We start from the raw sequence: 19,437 nt of genomic DNA, 5'->3' as shown, positions 1-19,437 counted from the left end.
GCCCCGCCCAGCCCTGGGAACCAACATTCCGTTTTTTGTTCCTAACGGTTTGCCGATGTTAGGTACCGCCTATAAGTGGAATCCTACAGTATGAGTGTTGTTGTGTCTGGTTCATTTCACTGAGCATCACGCCCTCGGGGCTCACCCATGTGGTAGCAGGTGTCAGAACATCTCTTGTTTTTGAGGCTGAATAACATTCCGTTGTGTGGATAGACCTCATCTCCTCCATCTGCTCATCCTCCAGTGGACACTGGGACTGCCTCCACCTCTTAGCTACTGGGAATAAGGCTGCAGTGAGCGTGGGTGTGCAAATCTGTCTTTGGGATCCTGCTTTCAGTTCTTTTGGGGTTGTATCCCTGTAAGTGGGATTGCTGGGTCATAGGGTAAGTCTATGTTTCATTTTTTGAGGAACAGCTGCACTGTGCTCGCCAGTGGCCACACCATTCTGGGTCCCCACCAGCCATGCACAAGGGCTCTGGGCTCCTTCCTCACTGGCGCTCACTATTTTCTGGCATCTTGGCGGTATCTGTCCTAACGGGCATGGGGTCGTATCTGGCTGTGCGTCCATATGATGCATATGCATCTGGCCTCCGTAGCTCGTTTGGAGAAATGTCTCATCAGGTCCTTTACTTGTTTTATGAATCAGACTTTTTGAGTTTTTGTTGTTGACTTGTAGGAGTTCTTTATATAACCTGGATACTAATCCTTTGCCAGATACTTGGGTTGCACAATATTCCCTTCCCCACAACCCCCGGCCATTGCGTCGCTTGCCTTTTACTCTGTAGATGGTTTCCTTCTCTACATGAAAGTCTTTAAATTCTGATGTACTTCCATGTGTCTATTGTTGCTCTCGTGGCCTGTGTTTTTGGTGTCCCATCCTAGAAACCATTGTGAAGTCTGTATCATGAAGCTTTGCCTGTGTTTTCTTCCAGGTCGTTTATAGCTTCAAGTCTTATTATGTTCAAGTCTTTGATCATTTTGAATTCATTTTTGGTTACGGTGGTAGAGGAAGAGTGCGTTTACTCCAGATGTCCAGTTTTCCTGAGACATTTGTTGAAAACACTGTCCTTTCCCCACTGATGGGTCTCAGCTCTGCTGTTGAAGTTTGTCTGATTGCTTACGTGAGGATCATTTCTGGGCTCTTTGTTCTGTCTCTGTGGCCTGTGTGTCTGTCTTGATGCCATTACTACACTGAGAGCTGTTAGCTCCTTCTGAAAGGTGTGGCATTTGTCCTTGTGTTTGGCAATATGTGCCTTGAGCTATTCCCACTTGCTCTTCAACCTTGTGCAAAGCAAGTGTCCTTTAGATTTGGTGGCTGGTGATGGCTATAGAGACCTTATGAAGGGAGACAGTGCCAGGGCCAAGTGCTGTCCTAAGCGCTGTCTGGGTCACTGTTCATCGTGGAACCTGTCCCAGCCAACCTCCCCCAACCCCTTTGGGAGCAGACGCTGTCTCTAGGAAGCCCACGGGGATGCCGTGGTTAGTGTCCGTGTGCCACACATCTCACTGGGGGGACATCGAGGAACTGAAGGATGAGTGTGGCCCAGCCAGCATCCACAGTGAGATGAAGTCATGATCCAGGGGAGATTAGTCGTGGGCACAGGCACCCAGACAGTCCCCTTGGGGCTAGAAGCCACGGGTGTGCCCCACGCATGTCCCCACATGTCTGGAAATGACATGACTTTGCAGGTTTTATTAGTTACTTCTCTTAATACCCAGCAGAATTCATGCCAACTGGGGACCAAAGAACAGATGGCACGGTGGCGCGGTTTCCTTGCGTCACTAAGTGTGAGTTGTGACAAGTGGGAGCCCACCCGTCAGGGGTTCGGAGCGTGCTGCAGCCCTTGGGGCAGGGACCTCGTCCGAGCCAACTCTGAGCAGCCAGGATGTGGTAATGAGGCCCAACAGCCCTTTCTCAGGACGGGGTAACATCTCTGCCAGAAGCTTCACCAGAAATTCCTTGCACCTGCCAGCAGAGCTCCAGGAGGCACACGGAGGACATGTAGGGCAGCATCCGAGGTGGGGACAAGCGAGGACCAGCAGTCATCAGCCCCCTGAGTGTGATATGGGGCCGGAGAGAGGCTGTTGTCGGGGGCTTGCTCAGGAGATGGTGCAGGCACGCCAACCCCATGACCCCCAGCCCAGAGGACAGTCCTGCTGGCTCACAGGCCATCTGGAAGATCCCGGAAGGAAGGCCACAGCTCGTGCAGGCAGGGCAGGGTCCCCCTGAGGCCTCTCTCGTGTGGGGACGGCTGTGCTCCCCCTGCATCCTCATGGGGTTGTCCCTCCATGTGTGTCCTTGTCCTGATCCCTCTTCTCATAAGGACCCCAGTCCCGTGGGATCAGGGCCACCCCGGTGACCCTGTTTTACCTAGTTTGTTTCTGCAAAGACCTTACCTCTAAATATCCACCTTCTGCGGTGCTGGGGTCCGGACTCCACCATAGGCATTTGGGGGACACAGCTCAGCCATGGCAGGGAGCCGCATGTCCCCCGAGCCACCCATGAACCCAGCTGCTTGCCCATGAACCCAGCACGCCCATGAACCCAGCTGCTCGCCCACGAACCCTGCCCAGCACTGCTCCTTGAGGTGTGTGGTTTCCAGAAGTCTGAAGAGCTCACTCCGCCCTGCACGGCCCACAGATGAGGCCCCTGCTCCGATCTCTGTGTCCCAGGCCTGTCTGACCGTCATCTGTGCTTGTAATGAGTGTCGTTCCCCCACGTAGCGTGACAGATCCCTGGGGACAGAGGCAGTCTGTCCGGCTCTCTGCCACACTCCCAGTGCCTCGATGTTTGTCTGCACATGGTAGGAGCTCTGGTAGGAGTTAGCTGGGCAGAAACATACAGGAAGGGCTTTCCAAGCAGTGGGAACAGCATGTCCAGGGCCCTGGAGGCAGGGAGACCAGATGGAGAAGCTGGAAGATAAGGATTCTGGCTGGAGTAGAGCAGGTGAGGGACAATGGCTGGGTGGAACATGACCTTCGGGAGTCCCACGGGGTCGGAACATTGAGAGCCTGGTAAGCTAGGTGCTGGGTTTGGGATCACCCCCCCCCCACTTCTGCCCGTCTGACCTTGCATCTTACAGAAGGGCACCTGCCGTGTGCGGGCTGCACACACATTGGGACCCAAGGACCAGAGTCTCCCCCTGTCCCCTCTCTGGTGCTGGGGACTTGTCCTCCATCCATTTTCAAAAAATCCTTTTTTCCCCTTTCCATGTAGCTGGAAGGCCTTCTAAGGCAATACATCACAGTTAGCAGTATTTTTTAGGTGTTTCCAAATTTTAGCACTTTAAAAGCATAAATATTTAAAGAAGTCCACCATTTGCCTCATCGATGAAAGCCTCAGAGATGTATTCTTAGATCATTTCCTAAAAATCAGCAGACCGCAGAACTCTGACTCACTGCTGCAGTGTTCACACGCCTCAGAGCTTCGGTAGATGGCTACAATAACACAGTTGTAAGCAGAATTGTTGCTGTGGGAGATGTTTTTACTGGGGATTGATGTCCACCCATCTATCCATTAGTTCATAAATGCATCCATTCATCCGTCATCCATCCATCCATTCAGCCGTCCACCCACCTGCCCACCCACACATCCATCCAAACGACCATCCACCAATCCATCCATTCACCCACCATCTCTCCACCCCGCCATCCACCCACCCATCCACCCATCCACCTACTCACCCACCAGTCCATCCATCCATCCATCATCCATCCATCCATCCGTCCATCCATCCATCCATCTATCCATCCATCACCCATCCATCCATCCATCCATCCATCCATCCATCATCTGTCCATCATCCGTCCATCGATCCATCCATCCTCCGTCCATCCATCCATCCATCCATCATCTGTCCATCATCCATCCATCCATCCATCATCCATCCATCCATCCATCATCCATCCAGCCAGCCAGCCATCATCCATCCATCATCCATCCATCATCCATCCGTCCATCATCCATCCATCCATCATCCATCCATCCATCCGCCCATCCATCCATCATCTCTCCATCCATCCATCATCCATCCATCATCCATCTGTCCATCCACCCATCCATCATCTGTCCATCCATCCATCATCCATCCATCATCCATCCATCATCCGTCCATCCGTCCATCATCCATCCATCCATCACCCATCCATCCATCCATCACCCATCCATCCATCCATCATCCGTCCATCCATCATCGATCCACCCACACATCCATCATCCATCCATCCAAACATCCTCTTACCTGGAGTGGATGGATGTGTGGGTGGGCAGGTAGGGGGATGCACCCACACATCCATCCACTCATCCATCAATCCATCCTTTCATTCATAATAGGCACTCTGGTCCCCGTGGAGAACAAGACAAGTCCTTGCCCTCAGAAAGTTCACAGTCTAGTGGGGAAGAAAGACAGTACGCAGCAATATTTCATTTATTTCCAACTTGGATGGGTGCAGCGAAGGAAAATTCAGGTGCTTTGAGAGTTTACCAGCTTGGGATCAGGAAGATTTCTGCATGGTTAAGCTGGAACCTCAAGGACTGGTAGGAGTTTGCCAGGCAGAAAAGTGAGAAAGTGTTTTAGGCAGAGGGACTAATAAGTGCAAAGGCACTGAGGCGCGGGAAGGGCTCAGCATGTTCAAACAGTAGAGACTAAGTCAGAGTAGCGGTGGCCATGTGGTCCAAAGCTGGAGAGGCCAACGGGGGCTCCATCATGCTGGGCCTTCAAGACCACACTATGAATGTGACCCTAGGAACAGATGGGAAGCCAGAGCAGGATCGCAAACAGAAGAGGACTGTAACCAGTTTTGCCTTCTTGAATCTGGGTACACACACAGGGGTCAGCTTGGGCCGCCACCAGAGCGGGCAGCTTGAACAAGACACCAGTCTCCGAACCCCAAGGCTGGACTCTGAGCTCCGGATCCACGGGGATCGGAGTCTGGCGAGGCCTCTCCTGCGGTCGGCTGCCTTCCCACCTGGTGCCCCCGTGGCCTTCCTGCACGCGTGTGCGGAGGGCGAGTTCCCTCTCCCTCTTCTTACAAGGATGGCTGTCCTCCGGATGAGGGCCCAATGCTTTTCGCCTCATTTAGACTTTATTTCTTCCGGAAAGACTCTTACCTCCAAGTGTAGTCGCCCTGGGTGTCCGTGCTTCAGCAAGTGAATGGAGTCCGTGGGGACCCGATTCCGTCCACAGCCGGACAGCTCGGCGGAGTTTCACAAAGTGATCAGGCCCCCGTAACTGGCACTCAGACAAAGGACAGGCACGGGACGCCTCTTCGTGACCCCTCCCGGCCCCCGCTGCCCCCAAACCGTGCCCTCCAGCGCCACGGAGAGGTTTGCCGTTTTTTTAAACTGGATGCCTGTGGAACCGTGCAGCACACCCTCTCTGGCGTCTGGCTTCTTCCATGGCGGGTCTGGGCACCCGTGGCTCCGTGCCATGCAGTTCGAGTCATTCCTGTGTGGTGCCTTTGTGCCACCCAGCATGGTGTGCCCGTCTTGGCACCGGGGGCGCACCGCTGGGGCCATCGGGACAGCGCGGTCTGGTCGCACCCCTGTGGCTCCTTTGGTGAGCGCGGGCATCGTCTCCGGCAGGTGCACACCAGGGAGGAGACCCGCCGGGTCCAGACCCAGGTGGAGCGCTAGTGCATTATGCCTTGCCCCTTTCCCCAAAATCTCTACATCAGCACCGCAAGAACGTGCCAGACGTTCTGTGTCCACACCACCTCGCTGTCTTCTTAAAGATCACTTTGGTGACTGCGAGGAGACGGGGGCCAGGATGGGGAGGCTGGAGTTGGGGCTGACCTAGGAGTCCAGAGGAGAAGGGGTGGTGGCCCAGGGGACCCACACATGTGGGCCGATGGCAGTTGGCAAGCCTCGTGCCCCTGGCTCCGAGTGCCTAACTCCACGAGCGGGCCCTCTGCCCTGGAGGAGGTGTGAGCCGTTCTCCGGCCCCTGTGCGCTTTCGCTGTCCGTTCCTGGAGCCACTGGTGGGGTTTTTATTGTTGTTGGGACCATTTTCTTAAAATCCTCACGCCAAGGAGAAAAACGCAGGTTCAATGCCAGTGAGTTTGTTTTTTGGAAATTTTTTCCTGTCCTGTTTGGCCCAATTGCTAGATACTGATTTACTGAGGATGTCCCATGGCAGGCCATGTTTGGAGAATCCAGGGGACGAACTGTGGCCCCTGCCCTGAGGGGCGCTGTCATGTAGAGGGGCGCCAGGGTGTGGCCCCTCCAAGTTCAGAAGCATCTCCGTGTGTGTTCCCCTCCAGCTGCCGAGGGAGAGGACTGTGTCCTCGGTGCCTCTGAGGGCGGAGGGGACCTCCCTCGCTGCCCCGCGTGCAGAGCCTGCTGTGGCTCTGGCTCCGTGCAGCGCCCGACTGCGGGTCCCCACATGGCTCAACAGGCCACTGGGACACCGATCGCTGTCTTTGCTCAAGTCCCGTCTCCCCGGCTCCGCTGACCTTTGTCAGAGCTCACTGCCTCTGCCGCCGGCTTGCCACGGAAAGATGAGAGCATTGGCCGTTTGTGATGCCCTTGGGCTCTGGGACGCAGAAATCCCGGGAGAGGGAACGAGACAGGGGCCAGACGACCCCACCAAGCTCAGGAGACATGTCCACAGTCCCACAGGCGAGAGGACCCCTCCAGGGCTAGGTAGTCCCTTGTCCCTTCTTGTGAGGTGGCAGGAAGGTGATGGAATGTCACCTTGGAGCTGTCTGCTCTAGTGAGACCAGTGCAGAGGAAATGGCTCTGCTTCACGGCACCTCCGATTTGCACGTTCACAGAAATAAGATGGTGCGAGGAGAGGGCTCTGGGGAGCAGTGAGTTCGAGGAAATCGCAATTGTCTGTCTGTGCCTTTGCCCCCGGAGTTGGAGACGGAGTGAGGAGGTGGTCTGAGCCCCCGTGCCTCTGCCCTACTTCTGTGTCTTGATTTCTCACGAAGGGTGGAGGCAGCCCCAGGATGCCGAGGGTGGGAAATGGTACGAGAGAGAAAACTAGGACGTTCTCGGGCCTGGCCTGCTGCCTCTGTGCCCGGAGCTCCGGGGGGGGGGGGGGAGGGGGCAGGGTGCCTGCGGACGGAAGCCGCATTTGTGCTCCTGGACGATTTTCTGCCGGGGCCGCCAGCCCTCTAGAAAATTGGGTGGGGGGTGTCAAGGTCTAGAACAGACTGGCTGTGCCCCGGCCCCCACGGGCAAAGGAGACATGAGGGGAGCCAGCTTCTGGCTTCTGGCTTTGGGCACATTCTCTTAGCAGTGGCCCTGGCTGCGCATCCCCGGGCCACCCCATCCCGAGGCACCTGCCCTGCTTTCTCAGTGCCTCACACACCTCGTTTCCCGCCTCTCTCCTCCACCGCGAGGCCAGCCACGGCAGGCAAAGGTTTTGTCTGCTGCGCTCGCTGCCTGGGTCCTGGGCCACCCTCCAAGCCCGTGCAGCCCTCCCCAGCGAGTGCACCGACGCGTCCCCCGTGCGCCTCGGTCCTGATGCGGGTGGGGGGGGGCCTTGCCAGGGCTGGACCAGGGCCAGGTGCCCGACCATGCTCTCTCCACGGTTTGTCTCCCACCCCAGTGGCACCGCCCGGCACCTACACCGCAAGTCATAAAAGCAAACTCCTGGGGGCCAAAGGAGATTCTTTGAGAGCTCTGAGTCTGTTTGCCACTTCGGTGAAGGCTTTTCTGTATAAAAGCACGTGCCTCCGTGCGCAGCTGAGCCCCCGATCCTTCACTCCCCTCGAGACGCGCCAGCTCCGGGACTCGCCGTGGCACCCAGCCAGGCTGCACCACCTGCCGGTCTGTCCAGAGCGAAGAGGCGGGGCTCTGCCCATGGAACCGTTCGATGCTGTTGCGGGGCCGTGTGCGAGTGTGTGGCAGGGAGACTTGTCCTCACCTGGGAGCTGGGAGGGCTTCCTGGAAGAGGTGTGCCATTGCCATTCATGCATTTATCCATTCATTTGACAAACGCTGAGAGCGTGTTCGGAGACAGACCTACGCAAGCTTGTGTGGCAGAGCTCAAGGCAGGGATTGAGACAGTGTGCCCGTTCTCATGCTCTTTGAGACGCAGGGGACAAAAAGCAGCCTCCCCGCCACCCGCCTACCCACAGGCGTAAAGCGTGAGGCGTGCCCTGGGGGAGAGTAAAGCGGGGACACCAGTAAGTTCAAGGAGCAGAACCCAGCACTCCGGCGGGAGAGGACTCCTTCCTTCTCCCCCACCCCACCCCCCACGGCTCCTTCGAACCTGCTCTGGGTGTGCTGGAGCCCTGCTCACACCCGCTCACACCCGCTCACACCTCTCACACGCCTCACACCCATTCACACCCCTTTGCACTGACACACCAGCTCACACTCTCTCACCCACTCACACCCTCTCATACCCCCTTCACACCAGCTCACGCCCCACACACCTCTCACACTCCTCACACACCCCCCTCGCACTCCTCAGACCCGTTCACACCCCTTTGCACAGGCTCACACCTGCTCACACCTCATCTCTCACACCAGATCACACTCCTCACAGACCCTCACACCCACCCACGTCCCTTCACACCTGCTGGCATCTGTCAGGCCGCTCACGCCCCTCACACGAGCCCACACGCACTCACACTCACACGTGCTCACACCCACACTCCCCTTCACACCCGTGCACACCCATTCACGCTGGTGTGCACAAGCTCACTCACACCAGCTCACACACATCCCTTCCCATCGCGGGGTTCAGCGACATCTCAGCGGTCGCCGGGACCCTGCCGTGGGGGGTGGGGTTGCGTGGGCCACAGCAAACAGCGAGCGTGCACGCTTCGCTCTGATTTCTTGTTTGCGCTCTCTAGAGCTGGGCCTCCCAGCCCCGGGGTAACTCCAGAGCAGGTCCCATGACTCTCTGGTCACTGTCATAATAAAAGCTTTCCCAGCCACGTTTAGTCACAAAAGCTGGTCCCAGGAGGATAACTCGAATGTCCAGTCCCATGTCAGACTTTGCTTCAAAACACGTTTTCCTTCCACCAGCCAGCCAGCCTCGGGCTGGAGGCCTGGGTGTGGGGAGGGGGGCAGCCGCCTTCCCTCCCCTCCCCGCTGTGTTTGTCTCCCTCCCCCCCCCACCCTGGGCCCCCTGGGACCCCTCGGGACTGGGGTGAGCGGGGTGGGTTGGGCCGTCGCCCAGCTGAACTTGTAATCTCGCTCCGGCTGCATGTTTAAAGCTGACTCTTTCGCAGGTACTTCTGTGGGTTTGCAGCCCCGGTCATAACGAGAACCTCCCGCTCGGACCCCACCCCCACCCCGAGCATCAGCAATGACAGTAACACACAGGATCCTGTCACTCCGGCAAGGCTCCCTCCCAAAGGCCCACATCCCGTCCTTGGCAACCTGACCCCTTGCTCTCTCCACTCCCATGTTCACCATCAGTGGGGGATGGTCCCCACTCAGCAAAGCCAATTTCTGAGTGCACAGGGGTCACCCCAAGCCCCCCAAGACTCCCTGGGTCTCCCCTGAGCCTCGGGCAAGGAGAGGCTCCCTGCACGTGTCAACGTTGTCCCGAGAAACACTCCTCTCCGGTCACGTTGATTTCGTCTCTGCTGCAGCCTGGAGCTTGGTGGCTAGCTCAGGGTCACCGTGCTGGCACTGGTCACCTTCTCAGCAAGGGTCACTAGCCTCGATCAGAACTGGCCACCAAACAGATGATTCTCCACGCCGAGAACGAAGGCAGGAGCCGTCTCTGCTAGAAAGACATACCAGCTCGTGAGTGCGTCTGGGGCGTGATGTTTGCGGATGCTGCCGGCGCTTCTTCCCGGGAAGCCTTCTCTGGGGCCGGCGTCATGCTGAGCACACCCTTTACGGACGAACCGCGTGTTAGCACCCGGGATGCACGCCCGGGGGGAGTGTGGTTGATTTTTCAGAGAAGTAAGATGACTTGCCCAAGCTCCCCCGGCTGCTAAGGGAAAGCAGGATTCGAACTCCGACCTTCCCAATCTTCAAGTCAGTGCCTAGCGTCACTGTGTCCCCATAGAATTACGCAGAAAAGAAAAACAAACAAACACCTATCTGCGAAAAGATCAAGAAAGATGATGGAACTTTACAATGTGCCGGACACCGTTGTCCCCCTCGAGGCCGGGGCTCAGGGCTTTGACGGGACTTTCAAGTATCCACGTTTCTCGTCTGGCCCGGCCGTGCCCAAGGCCCCATGGGCCTTGCCCGGTGCTGCTTCGACCTATATTTTCACCTCCGTCCCCCATTTCTTTTTTAAGCATGCAGATTTCAGTTTTTAGAAAAAAGAAGGGGTTTTTTTGGTTTGTTTTTTTGGTTGTGTTTTGTTTTGTTTTTAGCTCTATCAGAAGAGATTTAACTGAGACAGCATGGAAAACAAAGTATATTTTAAAATAAACCAACCGCTCGGTTCACATTCTGCCCCGGAACCTCGGTCCATTTAAAGCACCTCGTTATTTTTAACGCGCCACTTCCTCGGCCTGTCCCTCGGCTTTCCCACGTCGATCGGTGGAGAAATCCCAGTGGTGAGATTTATTAAGTGTGGGCCAGTGGCCGGGCGAGGCCTCAGGAGCCGGGCTCTTGCCCAGGAGGGCTCCAGGGGCGCGGGGTGGGCGTCCGCAAAATCGTGACCCCGCGCCCCGCGGGCCGTCCCGCCCCGGGCCGGGCCGTGGAGCCTGCCACGTCCCAGCGCGTTGACGTGGGGAGGCGGGAGCGTGTGAACTGGATCCCGGAGAGCACTCGGAGTATTTTAAACCCGAGCTGCCCTCACACCAGAGCTTGTTGCCCCGAAGACGGGAACGTCAAAAAAACAAAAACAAAACCAGAGAGACGGACCCGAGGGCAGGTGTGTTAACTCTGTGTTCCTAAGAAGCCGGGCGGAGAGAACGCCGCTTCTTCCCCGAAAAATCTCCTCCTCCTCCTCTCCCCGCTTCCTGTCCCTTGACACTGCGTGTCGTGGCAGAACGGCCAGAGATAAACAGGGGTTTCCGAGGCGGGCAGGTGGACGGCCGGGGGGGGGGGGGGGGGGGGGGGGGGGGGCGAGGCACCAGCTCACCCTCTGGGCCCATCCAGGTGGGCTTCTCCGCTCTCTTGGCCTCTCCATTTTAACTAAAAGACTATTCTCCAGTTGAAAAACAAAACCCACGAGGGTAGGGACTTGGTCTGGCCCCTGAGCAGGTGGCTCTCGCATCCCCAGCGCCCAGAGCGGAGGCTGGCACACAGTAGCTGCTCCATGAGCGCTCAGCGCGTGCGCGGGCGCGTGAGCGGGTGAGTGGCAGGGTCCCCTACTCCATTCTTCCCCCATGCTGGGACCGTCCACACTTAGACGGCGTAGCAGGCGGGAGAACAGCCTCCCAGGGAGGCCCACGTCCCAATCCCTAGAAGCTGAGACCTTGCGTCTGCGTGTCAAGGAGAAATCAAGGTTGCAGATGGAATGAAGGTTGATGCGCAGCTGACCCCGAGAGGGGGGCTCATTCTGGGTGATGCAGGGCGCCGAGAGGGGCTCATTCTGGGCGATGCAGGGCGCCGAGAGGGGCTCATTCTGGGCGATGCAGGACGCCTCACCGCGTCCTTAACGGTGGAAGGAGGAGGCAGGGAGTTCGGAGCCAGAGAAGTCACGGTGACCGTGGAGAAGGACCCCGAGCAGAGTGTGTCAGGTGGCCTCTAGAAGCTGGAAAAGGCCAGGACACCGGGTCCCCTCGAGCCCGCACAAAGAACACGGCCCTGCCACTGCCTGCATGCGGTCTGGCGAGACCCATTTCAGACTTCTGACTTCCAGAACTGTAAGATATTGAATGTGTGCTGTTTTCGGCCATGAAGTTTCTGGTGACTCATTCCAGCAGTCCCAGGAAACTCAATAGGAATTGGGGGCAAGGGGTTCCAAGGCTCCACAGTCCTGTGTCTTTTGGCGCCGTATCCCCACTCCCAGGAGAAAGGCAGCCCCAGCCTCTGGCCTCTGGAACTGACCAGCTTGGGGGGTTCTGGATTAAACCAAGTGGCCTCAATATCTTGACCCGTCTTCTTGGAGGCTGTGATAAGTGAGGGGCGCCCAGAAGGAAGGGGTGCAGTGCAGTCTTTCCTGAATTTCGGGGACTGGGCACGCAGTGGACACTTTGTTTTCCAGCAGGGGTGGGATTGGACCCAGTGCTGAGATGGCCCAGTCACTGCCGGCCTCCAGGCTTAGAGAGGTTGGCTTTTGTTCTGTTCCGGTTTTGGAGTCACAGACTTGCGCCCAGACTGCAAGACGACCTGTCTGGGAAGATCTGTTTATTTTAAGAAATGCCAAATATTTAAACCATCGCTAAATGGCTTAAAATAATAAAGGCTCTGTTAATGAACTCATGGGGAACTTTCCTTCCCAGAATCTGCATAGGAGTGTGTGTCTCTCCCAAGCCATCTGGGGGCCCAGAGAGGAAGGGCAAGGAAGAAAACCGGCCCATGGTTAAAACTTGTGCTTTAAATTTGGGGGAGTTCACCAGGCAGACCCTGAGCAAGAGAATGCAGGTGGTTCAATGTAACCCATTCAAGAACGTTTGGGTTATAAGAGACAGAAAACCTAATCCAGCTTCAGGCATAGCTGGATCCAGGGACTCGATGTCTTTAGAGTTTCATCATTCTCCATCTCGTGGCTCTTCTATTCTTTGGGCTGGGCCCACCCTCAGGCAAACTCTCCCTTGGTGGCCACATGACAGGTATACCTTCTAGTCTCCACCCTTTGTGGCCCCAGTGGACAGAAAGCACTTGTCCCCAGGGCTCTCCTACCAAGAGTTCCAGAGTCAGCTCTGATTGTCCTGATGTGGGTCTGTGGCCATCTGTGGGTGAGTCACTATGGCCTAGTCACTGTGACTGACCAGAGGCAGTCTGCTTCTGAACCACGTGGACCAAGAGAGGATGCCGGTCATTCCTCAAGGAAAACCAGAGTGCCAAAACAGAAGTCAGGACTGGAAGCTGGGCAGAGGACCGTCATGTTGTGGGCGGGGCCCACCCCATAGACAATAGCTCCTCTTCAAGGGGTTCCTCAGTGAAACATCCACAGGGGCCAGGACTTTTCTCACCTGACAGGTTTGACTTTGTGCCAAAAGCATCCTCTGATCTAATTCTTGCAATGAAGCTGGGAAGTCAGGGCTCATGGACCTCTACAGTTCACAGGGGAGGAAACTCAGGCTCAGTTCTGAGCCAGGACCCCAAGCTCCTAGCCGCCACCACTGCCAGCACCTTGTCTGAGCTGCGTCTGTCCAGGGTGGTCCACAGAAACCCAGGCTGGGCTGACCGCAGCATCAGGGGTGGGTGTGACCATGGCCAGAGCTCCTTCTGCTGGAGAGGATGTAATCTGAGCAGGTCCTCTTGGTTCACATATGGAGGGACCTGTCTATTCTCCTGCAGAGAGCACGAGGGGCTACCAGCAACCCTCACACAGGCACTCAGAGGTCAGCAGGCAGGGGACAGGCAGCTGCACGGACTTGGCCCTGCGATGTTGGGCTCCCAAGATGATGGAAAAGCATCAGATGGTCTCAGTTGGAGGGAAAAAGATGAACAGCTCAAATAAAGGTTTCTCTGGGGCTGTTCAGGGAACCCGACAGGCCAGAGTGGCATTTCAGAGCCTGGCTAGGGCCTCAGACTGAAATTCCATGCCCAAGCTCTTTTCCTTATCAGCTGGATGACCCTAGGCAAGTGACTTCATCTCTCTGAATCTCAGGCTCCTTCTCCAAACAAGGGCATGTGACCAAATATCCAGCCCTTAAGGTGGTGGCAAGGATTCAACAAGATCCAAAATCTTAGCACCATTTCATACATGCGGGAAGGACTTGATACCTGCTGGAATGATGGTGATGGTGGTGATGATGAGGGTGATGATGACAGTGTTAATGAGGGTAGTGATGGTGTTGATGGTGATGATGGTGTTGATGGTGAGGGTGATGATCCTGGTGATGGTGGTGATGGTGATACTGATGGGAGGTTGGTGATGACGATGGTGATTGTGGTGATGAGGATGGTGATTATGGTGATGGTGATGGTGGTGATGGTGGTACTGATGGGAGGATGGGGCTGATGGTGATGAGGATGGTGATGGTGTTAATGATAGTGATGGTGGTGTTGATGGTGATGGTGGTGGTGTTAATGATGGTGGTGATGGTGTTGATGGTGATGGTGGTGATGAGGACGGTGGTGATGGTGATAGTGGTGATGGTGATGGTGCTGATGGTGGTGATGATGATGGTGGTGGTGATGGTGATGGTGCTGATGGTGTTGATGATGATGATGGTGTTGATGATGATGGTATTGATGAGGACGGTGGTGATGGTGGTGATGGTGATGGTGGCGGTGTTGATGATGGTGCTGATGGTGTTGATGATGATGTCGGTGATGATAATGATGATGGTGATACTGACGGTGATGATAGTGATGATGAAGGTGGGACAGCCTGACATCTCCAAGTATGATAACAACACCCCCCTCGGACACCATCTCTGTGCTTTTCCTGCTTCATTTTTCTCCATAGCACTCATCATTTCTGGACAAATCATATGGCAGTTGGTTTATGCTCTGTCTCCACCACTAGCTCATAAGCCACAAAGAGGTGGGAACCCTTTCCTCGGCACCTAAACCAAGGCTCTGCGCATAGTAGGACCACAGTTTATAATGAACCAATAGCAGTTGGCATTTTTGTGCCTAGAAGGAATGACATAGACGACCTGGGCTGGACACACACTCGGGCCCACTCTCGAGGGATGGGCCATTCCCAGGGGTTTTTGGGATGCAGAGGAACCTCTCATGAGGGGAAGTTGTGAATCAGTGCTCACCTTTAGCTCAAAGTGGGGAAACTCCCGCTGTCACTGCACATTTTTATAGCGCCGTCGTAAGCACCCTGTGAAAATTCTCATCTCTGTGTCATGTCATTTTGGCATTTGTATAATTTTTAAGTCATCTGTATTTGAACCCCCATGTTTTCCGGTTGTATCTAAAATAACGAAGTTAAATACACCCATGGAGTTAAAAAAAAAAAAAATGGTAGAAAGTACTTCTGGTTTCTTAAAAAACAGATTATTTCATTTAAGCTCGGGTACTACCAGTTTCCCTCACCACAAAATGTCGGAATGAACAACCATCCTGTTGACCAAAGGCAGACTGGTATGTCCTAGAACCCGCTGTATGTAAAAATGAAGTGTCTTTAAAAGGCAGATCTGCCCCCATTGAAACTTCAGTGACCTTTGAAAACTCTCAGGCTCTGCCTACCGTTCAGCGTTTGTCTTGGCTGCGGAGGTCCGGTCTCCTCCCGGTCTGGCCACGGTCCTTCTCTTTCTCCATTTCCAAAATGCTGAGCTCAGCAGAAGGGCAGGTGTGTGTTCCCGGAGCCCATGCTCATGTGGGCGCGTGCACGTGTAGCGTGTGTGCGTGTGTGTGTGTGTGTGTGTGTGTAGGGGTTCCGTGTCCCAGGACAGCTGGAAGCCAGCAGGGTGCCCCCACTTCTTCGCCTGAGGTTAGATTGTTCCAGAAGTTTGCAAGACGCAAGAGGGTTCAGAGTTTCATGGAGTCAAAAAAGCCCTTCACTGGTGCAGTGTTGTTTAAAGAGGAGGCTGGTCGTGAGGTGTTTCATGTTATTCCCCGACTGGAGGAACAGACGCTGGGGCCCCAGGGCCTTGCGGTCCCTGCAGGCTCTGAGTTTTGCAAAGGCAGGCCGCAGGCCGGTGCTGCCTCTTTCCAGCAGCCCCTCGAGGTTGCCGTACCCCAGGGCTTGATGCATGGAAGGCGGCGGGGCCGGACTCTGGCAGGAGCGTGAGCGAGGGGAGCACCCCCCACGTGCTTGTGTCCCTCGCCTAATTCACAGGGTAGCTGCGCCTCCCGCCGCACGCAGTCCGCGGGCTCCTCACGCACAGTCAGCACCACGCGCCGGGCCCAGGTGGTCAGCCTCCACTTGAGGGTGGGAAAGGGGCCACCCAGTGGCCCACAAATGGCGAAAAGTACGTATGCACAGACTTCGGCATCCCCGTCCATGGCTCAGGGACCCAACAACCTATGACAGGGCTTCCTAGAGCTCTTCCTGGGGAGGGGCGGCCTCCCCCCTCCCCCCAGCACACGGTACCGACCATGTCAGTGATTTGCGACTCTGTTGATAAAGGTCAAAGCTGTGCAGGGAACGGCACAGGCCTCCGAGAATGTCTCCGGGTCCTCCTGCGGGGAGCGTGGGCTGGCTTCTCGTGACCACCAGAAATGACCATGAACGGATGGCTTCAGCCATCAGTAGTCTATTCTCTCACTGCTTTGGAGGCCAGAGCCCCAAATGGAGGCGTCTGCAGGGCCGTGCTCCCTCGGGACCTTGGAAGGCAGAGCAGTCCCTCCTAGCCAGAAAGTTTCATGGGCCGTTGGTGTCTGTGCAATCCAGAGGCTGGGTGCAGGGGTTGGGGGAGGCAAAACGGGCAGAACCCAAGGTCGGCTCAGGCACCAACGGGCCAGGAGGGAGAGTCAGCTTTCCACCTCTCCCGATCAATGCCGTGTACAGAACCGCCATCAATTATTCATCATGGAAGGAATAGGGAGGGACCCAGCAGTGGTTTCTGCCCGCGCTGCCTGCCATCTCTTCTGTCCCCTCCGCCGCAAAGTGGGGTGGCCTCCACCGCAGGAGAAACAGCCCCCGCCCCGTTTTTAAGGACAGACCTGGACAGAGGTTGCACGTGGAAGGGGAGAAGCCTTGAGAAGATGAGGAGGGGCGAATCTGTTCTTTCCAAACCGTACGCAGAAAAAGGTCATGTTTTTGCGTGGCTGTTACTTAAACCGGTGAGGCTTTTGTATCTAATAGGGTGTGAGTTCAAAGAGGAGGACAGAGAGCCAGAGTCCCAGGCAGTGGGCGGCGGCTCCGGGGCCCAGCAGAGAGTGGGACTGCTGGGTCCGCGCTTGCAGAATTGACGAATGTGTCATTCGCACTGGTCCCCGGAGCCGGCAGGGGCAGGACGACCGGATCTAGGGGCCACATCTTCCTTTCTCACCTGAGAGAGAGCGCGCGCAGGTACAGGGGAGGGAGGCAGAGGGAGCGAGAACCCAAGCAGGCTCCCCGCTGAGCACAGAGCCCAGTGAGGGGCTCGGTCCCAGCACCCTGAGACCGTGACCTGAGCCGAAGCCAAGGGTAGGATGCTCAACCGAGGGAGCCCTCCAGGTGTCCCTCGGACATGCACGTACCTTTTGGAACTACCATTCCAGCCACTCGCCCGCCCACTGGTACGTGAGGCATAGTCGGTAACTCCCCTTGCTCTTGGGGATGAGCCTGGAAAGGGCTGAGGACCCTGGCCGCCTTCTACACCAGCTCTGACACTTGAGCGCACGGAGTTTCTGACGTGTTTTCTCCCGCCGAGGAGGGGAGTCCCGTCTTAGGCGTTTGGGGTCCTAGCCTCAAGGATAGCGATTGGTGATTTGCTGGCATTATCTGTTCAGTGAATGATCAAATGAATGACTTGTGACTCCTTCTGTCTCTCATCCGTCACCCTTAGTCCTGCCATCCTACCTGTGACGCGGCCCCAGCTTCCTGGGTGTTCTGAGGGTGGCACCGGGTGTCCTTCCATCCAGCGTAGGCGTCTGAGCCTGTGTGGCTCCTGCGATGGAGGTGCCCACGACACGGGAGGGAAGTCTGGGACAGGTGCCTGTGGGACCCCCTGGCAGAGCCGTCTAGGAGGTCTTGGGAAGGAGAGGTGTGGGTCTGGAGAAGAATTTGGATGTGGGGGTCATTAACACGCAAGGGTACCTGGGATGACGCGCGAGACATGACGGCCCAGAAAGAGTGGGCAGAGCGAGGGGGCAGAGGGCCAGTCCTGGGAACACCTACACTGGGAAAGCAGGCAGGAGAGAGGGAGCCACGCTCGTGTGACTGGGTGGCCCAATGGCAAGAGTGTCTTCCAGGGTCACAGACGCGTGGGTGAGACCTGCCTCCGCCGTGTGTTAGCTCTGGGACCTCAGAAACGTACCGAGACTCTCTGAGCCTCAGTTTTGACCTTGGACTTCTTGAGCATGAAATCCACCCTAATCGTGCAGTGAAATAGTTGTCACATAGCACAGTACTAGCTAAGGTCTGCTGGGTGCTCACAAGGGCTTGGGCTCTGTGATCATAATCCGACACTCACAGTGACCCCGGGGCGAGCACAGTTCCTTCGACTGGCTGGTGAGGACACGGGGCAGTTAACAGGGGTTATGAAATTCATCTACGGCCACAGAGCTCGTTCCGTGGCAGTGTTGGTTTCCAGCCCTGGGAGAAAGCAGGGAGCTGTTCTCGTGTGCAAAACCAGAGGGGCAGGTAGGAACAGGGACAGGAGCCCACCTGCTGGCGCAGCTGCTCAGAGTCCGGCTGAAGGCCCTGGACTGTAGAAGCCTAATCTGGTGACAGCAGAACATACAAGGACTCAGGACCGTGTTCCATCTAGACCGACCTGTCAGTAGAAGTGAGCACAGCTGCCTTGAAAGATTGTGAAGAACAGGGTTATGAACGGGTTTTGAGATTCTGCAGGCCTCGGAGAACACAACACGGCAGAGCAGGCCAGAGTTGTAAAGCAGCAGTCAGCAAATATTTAATTGAACAGAGAAAGAACTTTCTAAACATCACGATGCCAGGGGCTCAGTCCGTGGAGGGGAGGACATCTGCAGACTTCATGCAAGTCTTTGGCCAAGTGCTGATCTGCCCAGACGCCAGACCAATCTGGGACAAAACCCACCAGAAAATACCTCTGAGGACTCCAGGGTGTCAGGGAATAGCTCATATTCCCACCAGCTGAGGTGGGGGATCCTGTGATCCATGGGGCGTCACGTAGCAGGGTCATCTGAAGGGCATCACCTGCATTCAACGCTGATTTGCCCCTGCACTGTCAAAGCATGGGGCAAACCTTGAAAATATAAAAGTGATTCTGAGCAACTTAACTACGTGCTAGAATAGTCTAACACTAATTAAAGGATTAAACGACAAAATCCAGCATCCAGCAACCTAAAAATACCAAGTTACCGGGCAAGCAGGGCAGCAGGAAAATATGATGCATCCCTAGGAGGAAAAAAAATCAGTCAATAGAAACAGACCCAGAAGTGGCGAAATGATGAGGTAGGAGGATTAGAATGTTAAGACAGTGATTAACAATATGCGTAATCAAGAAAGTGGAAGGAATCGTGAACAGACAAGGAATAAAATGAAAGACATTGAAAAGACCCCAGTGGAACTTCTGTGGTTGGAAAACATACAGAATGGGATTAACAACACATACGACACCATGGAAGAAAAGATTAATGATGTTGAAGGTAAACCAATAGAAACTCTTCAAAGCACAGAGGGAAAAGATGGATAAAAATACATAGAACATCTATGACTTGGGGGGCGACATCAGGTGGTCCCACATACATGTAATAGAAGTCCAAGAAATAGAGGGAAAGGGGACAGAAAAATTATTTGAAGAAATAATGATCAGGAAGTTCCCATTATGGGTATGAACTACAAGCCTCCAAATCTACAAAGC

General features: G+C 55.6%; 1 protein-coding gene across 1 annotated transcript in view; it reads left to right on the top strand.

The window, feature by feature from the left end:
* Nucleotides 1-10,329, top strand: part of LOC132008362 (collagen alpha-1(I) chain-like) — a 28,265-nt gene extending 17,936 nt beyond the window's left edge. Inside the window, exon 3 of the mRNA XM_059386882.1 lies at nt 9,193-10,329. Coding sequence (XP_059242865.1) covers nt 9,193-9,224 — 32 coding nt within the window. The 3' untranslated portion in view covers nt 9,225-10,329. The remainder of the gene's footprint in view (nt 1-9,192) is intronic.
* The last annotated feature ends 9,108 nt before the right edge of the window (nt 10,330-19,437 follow it).

Source organism: Mustela nigripes, chromosome 1 (genome assembly GCF_022355385.1).
Source record: "Mustela nigripes isolate SB6536 chromosome 1, MUSNIG.SB6536, whole genome shotgun sequence".
NCBI lineage: Eukaryota > Metazoa > Chordata > Mammalia > Carnivora > Mustelidae > Mustela > Mustela nigripes.
This window is presented reverse-complemented; position numbering and strand designations above follow the sequence as displayed.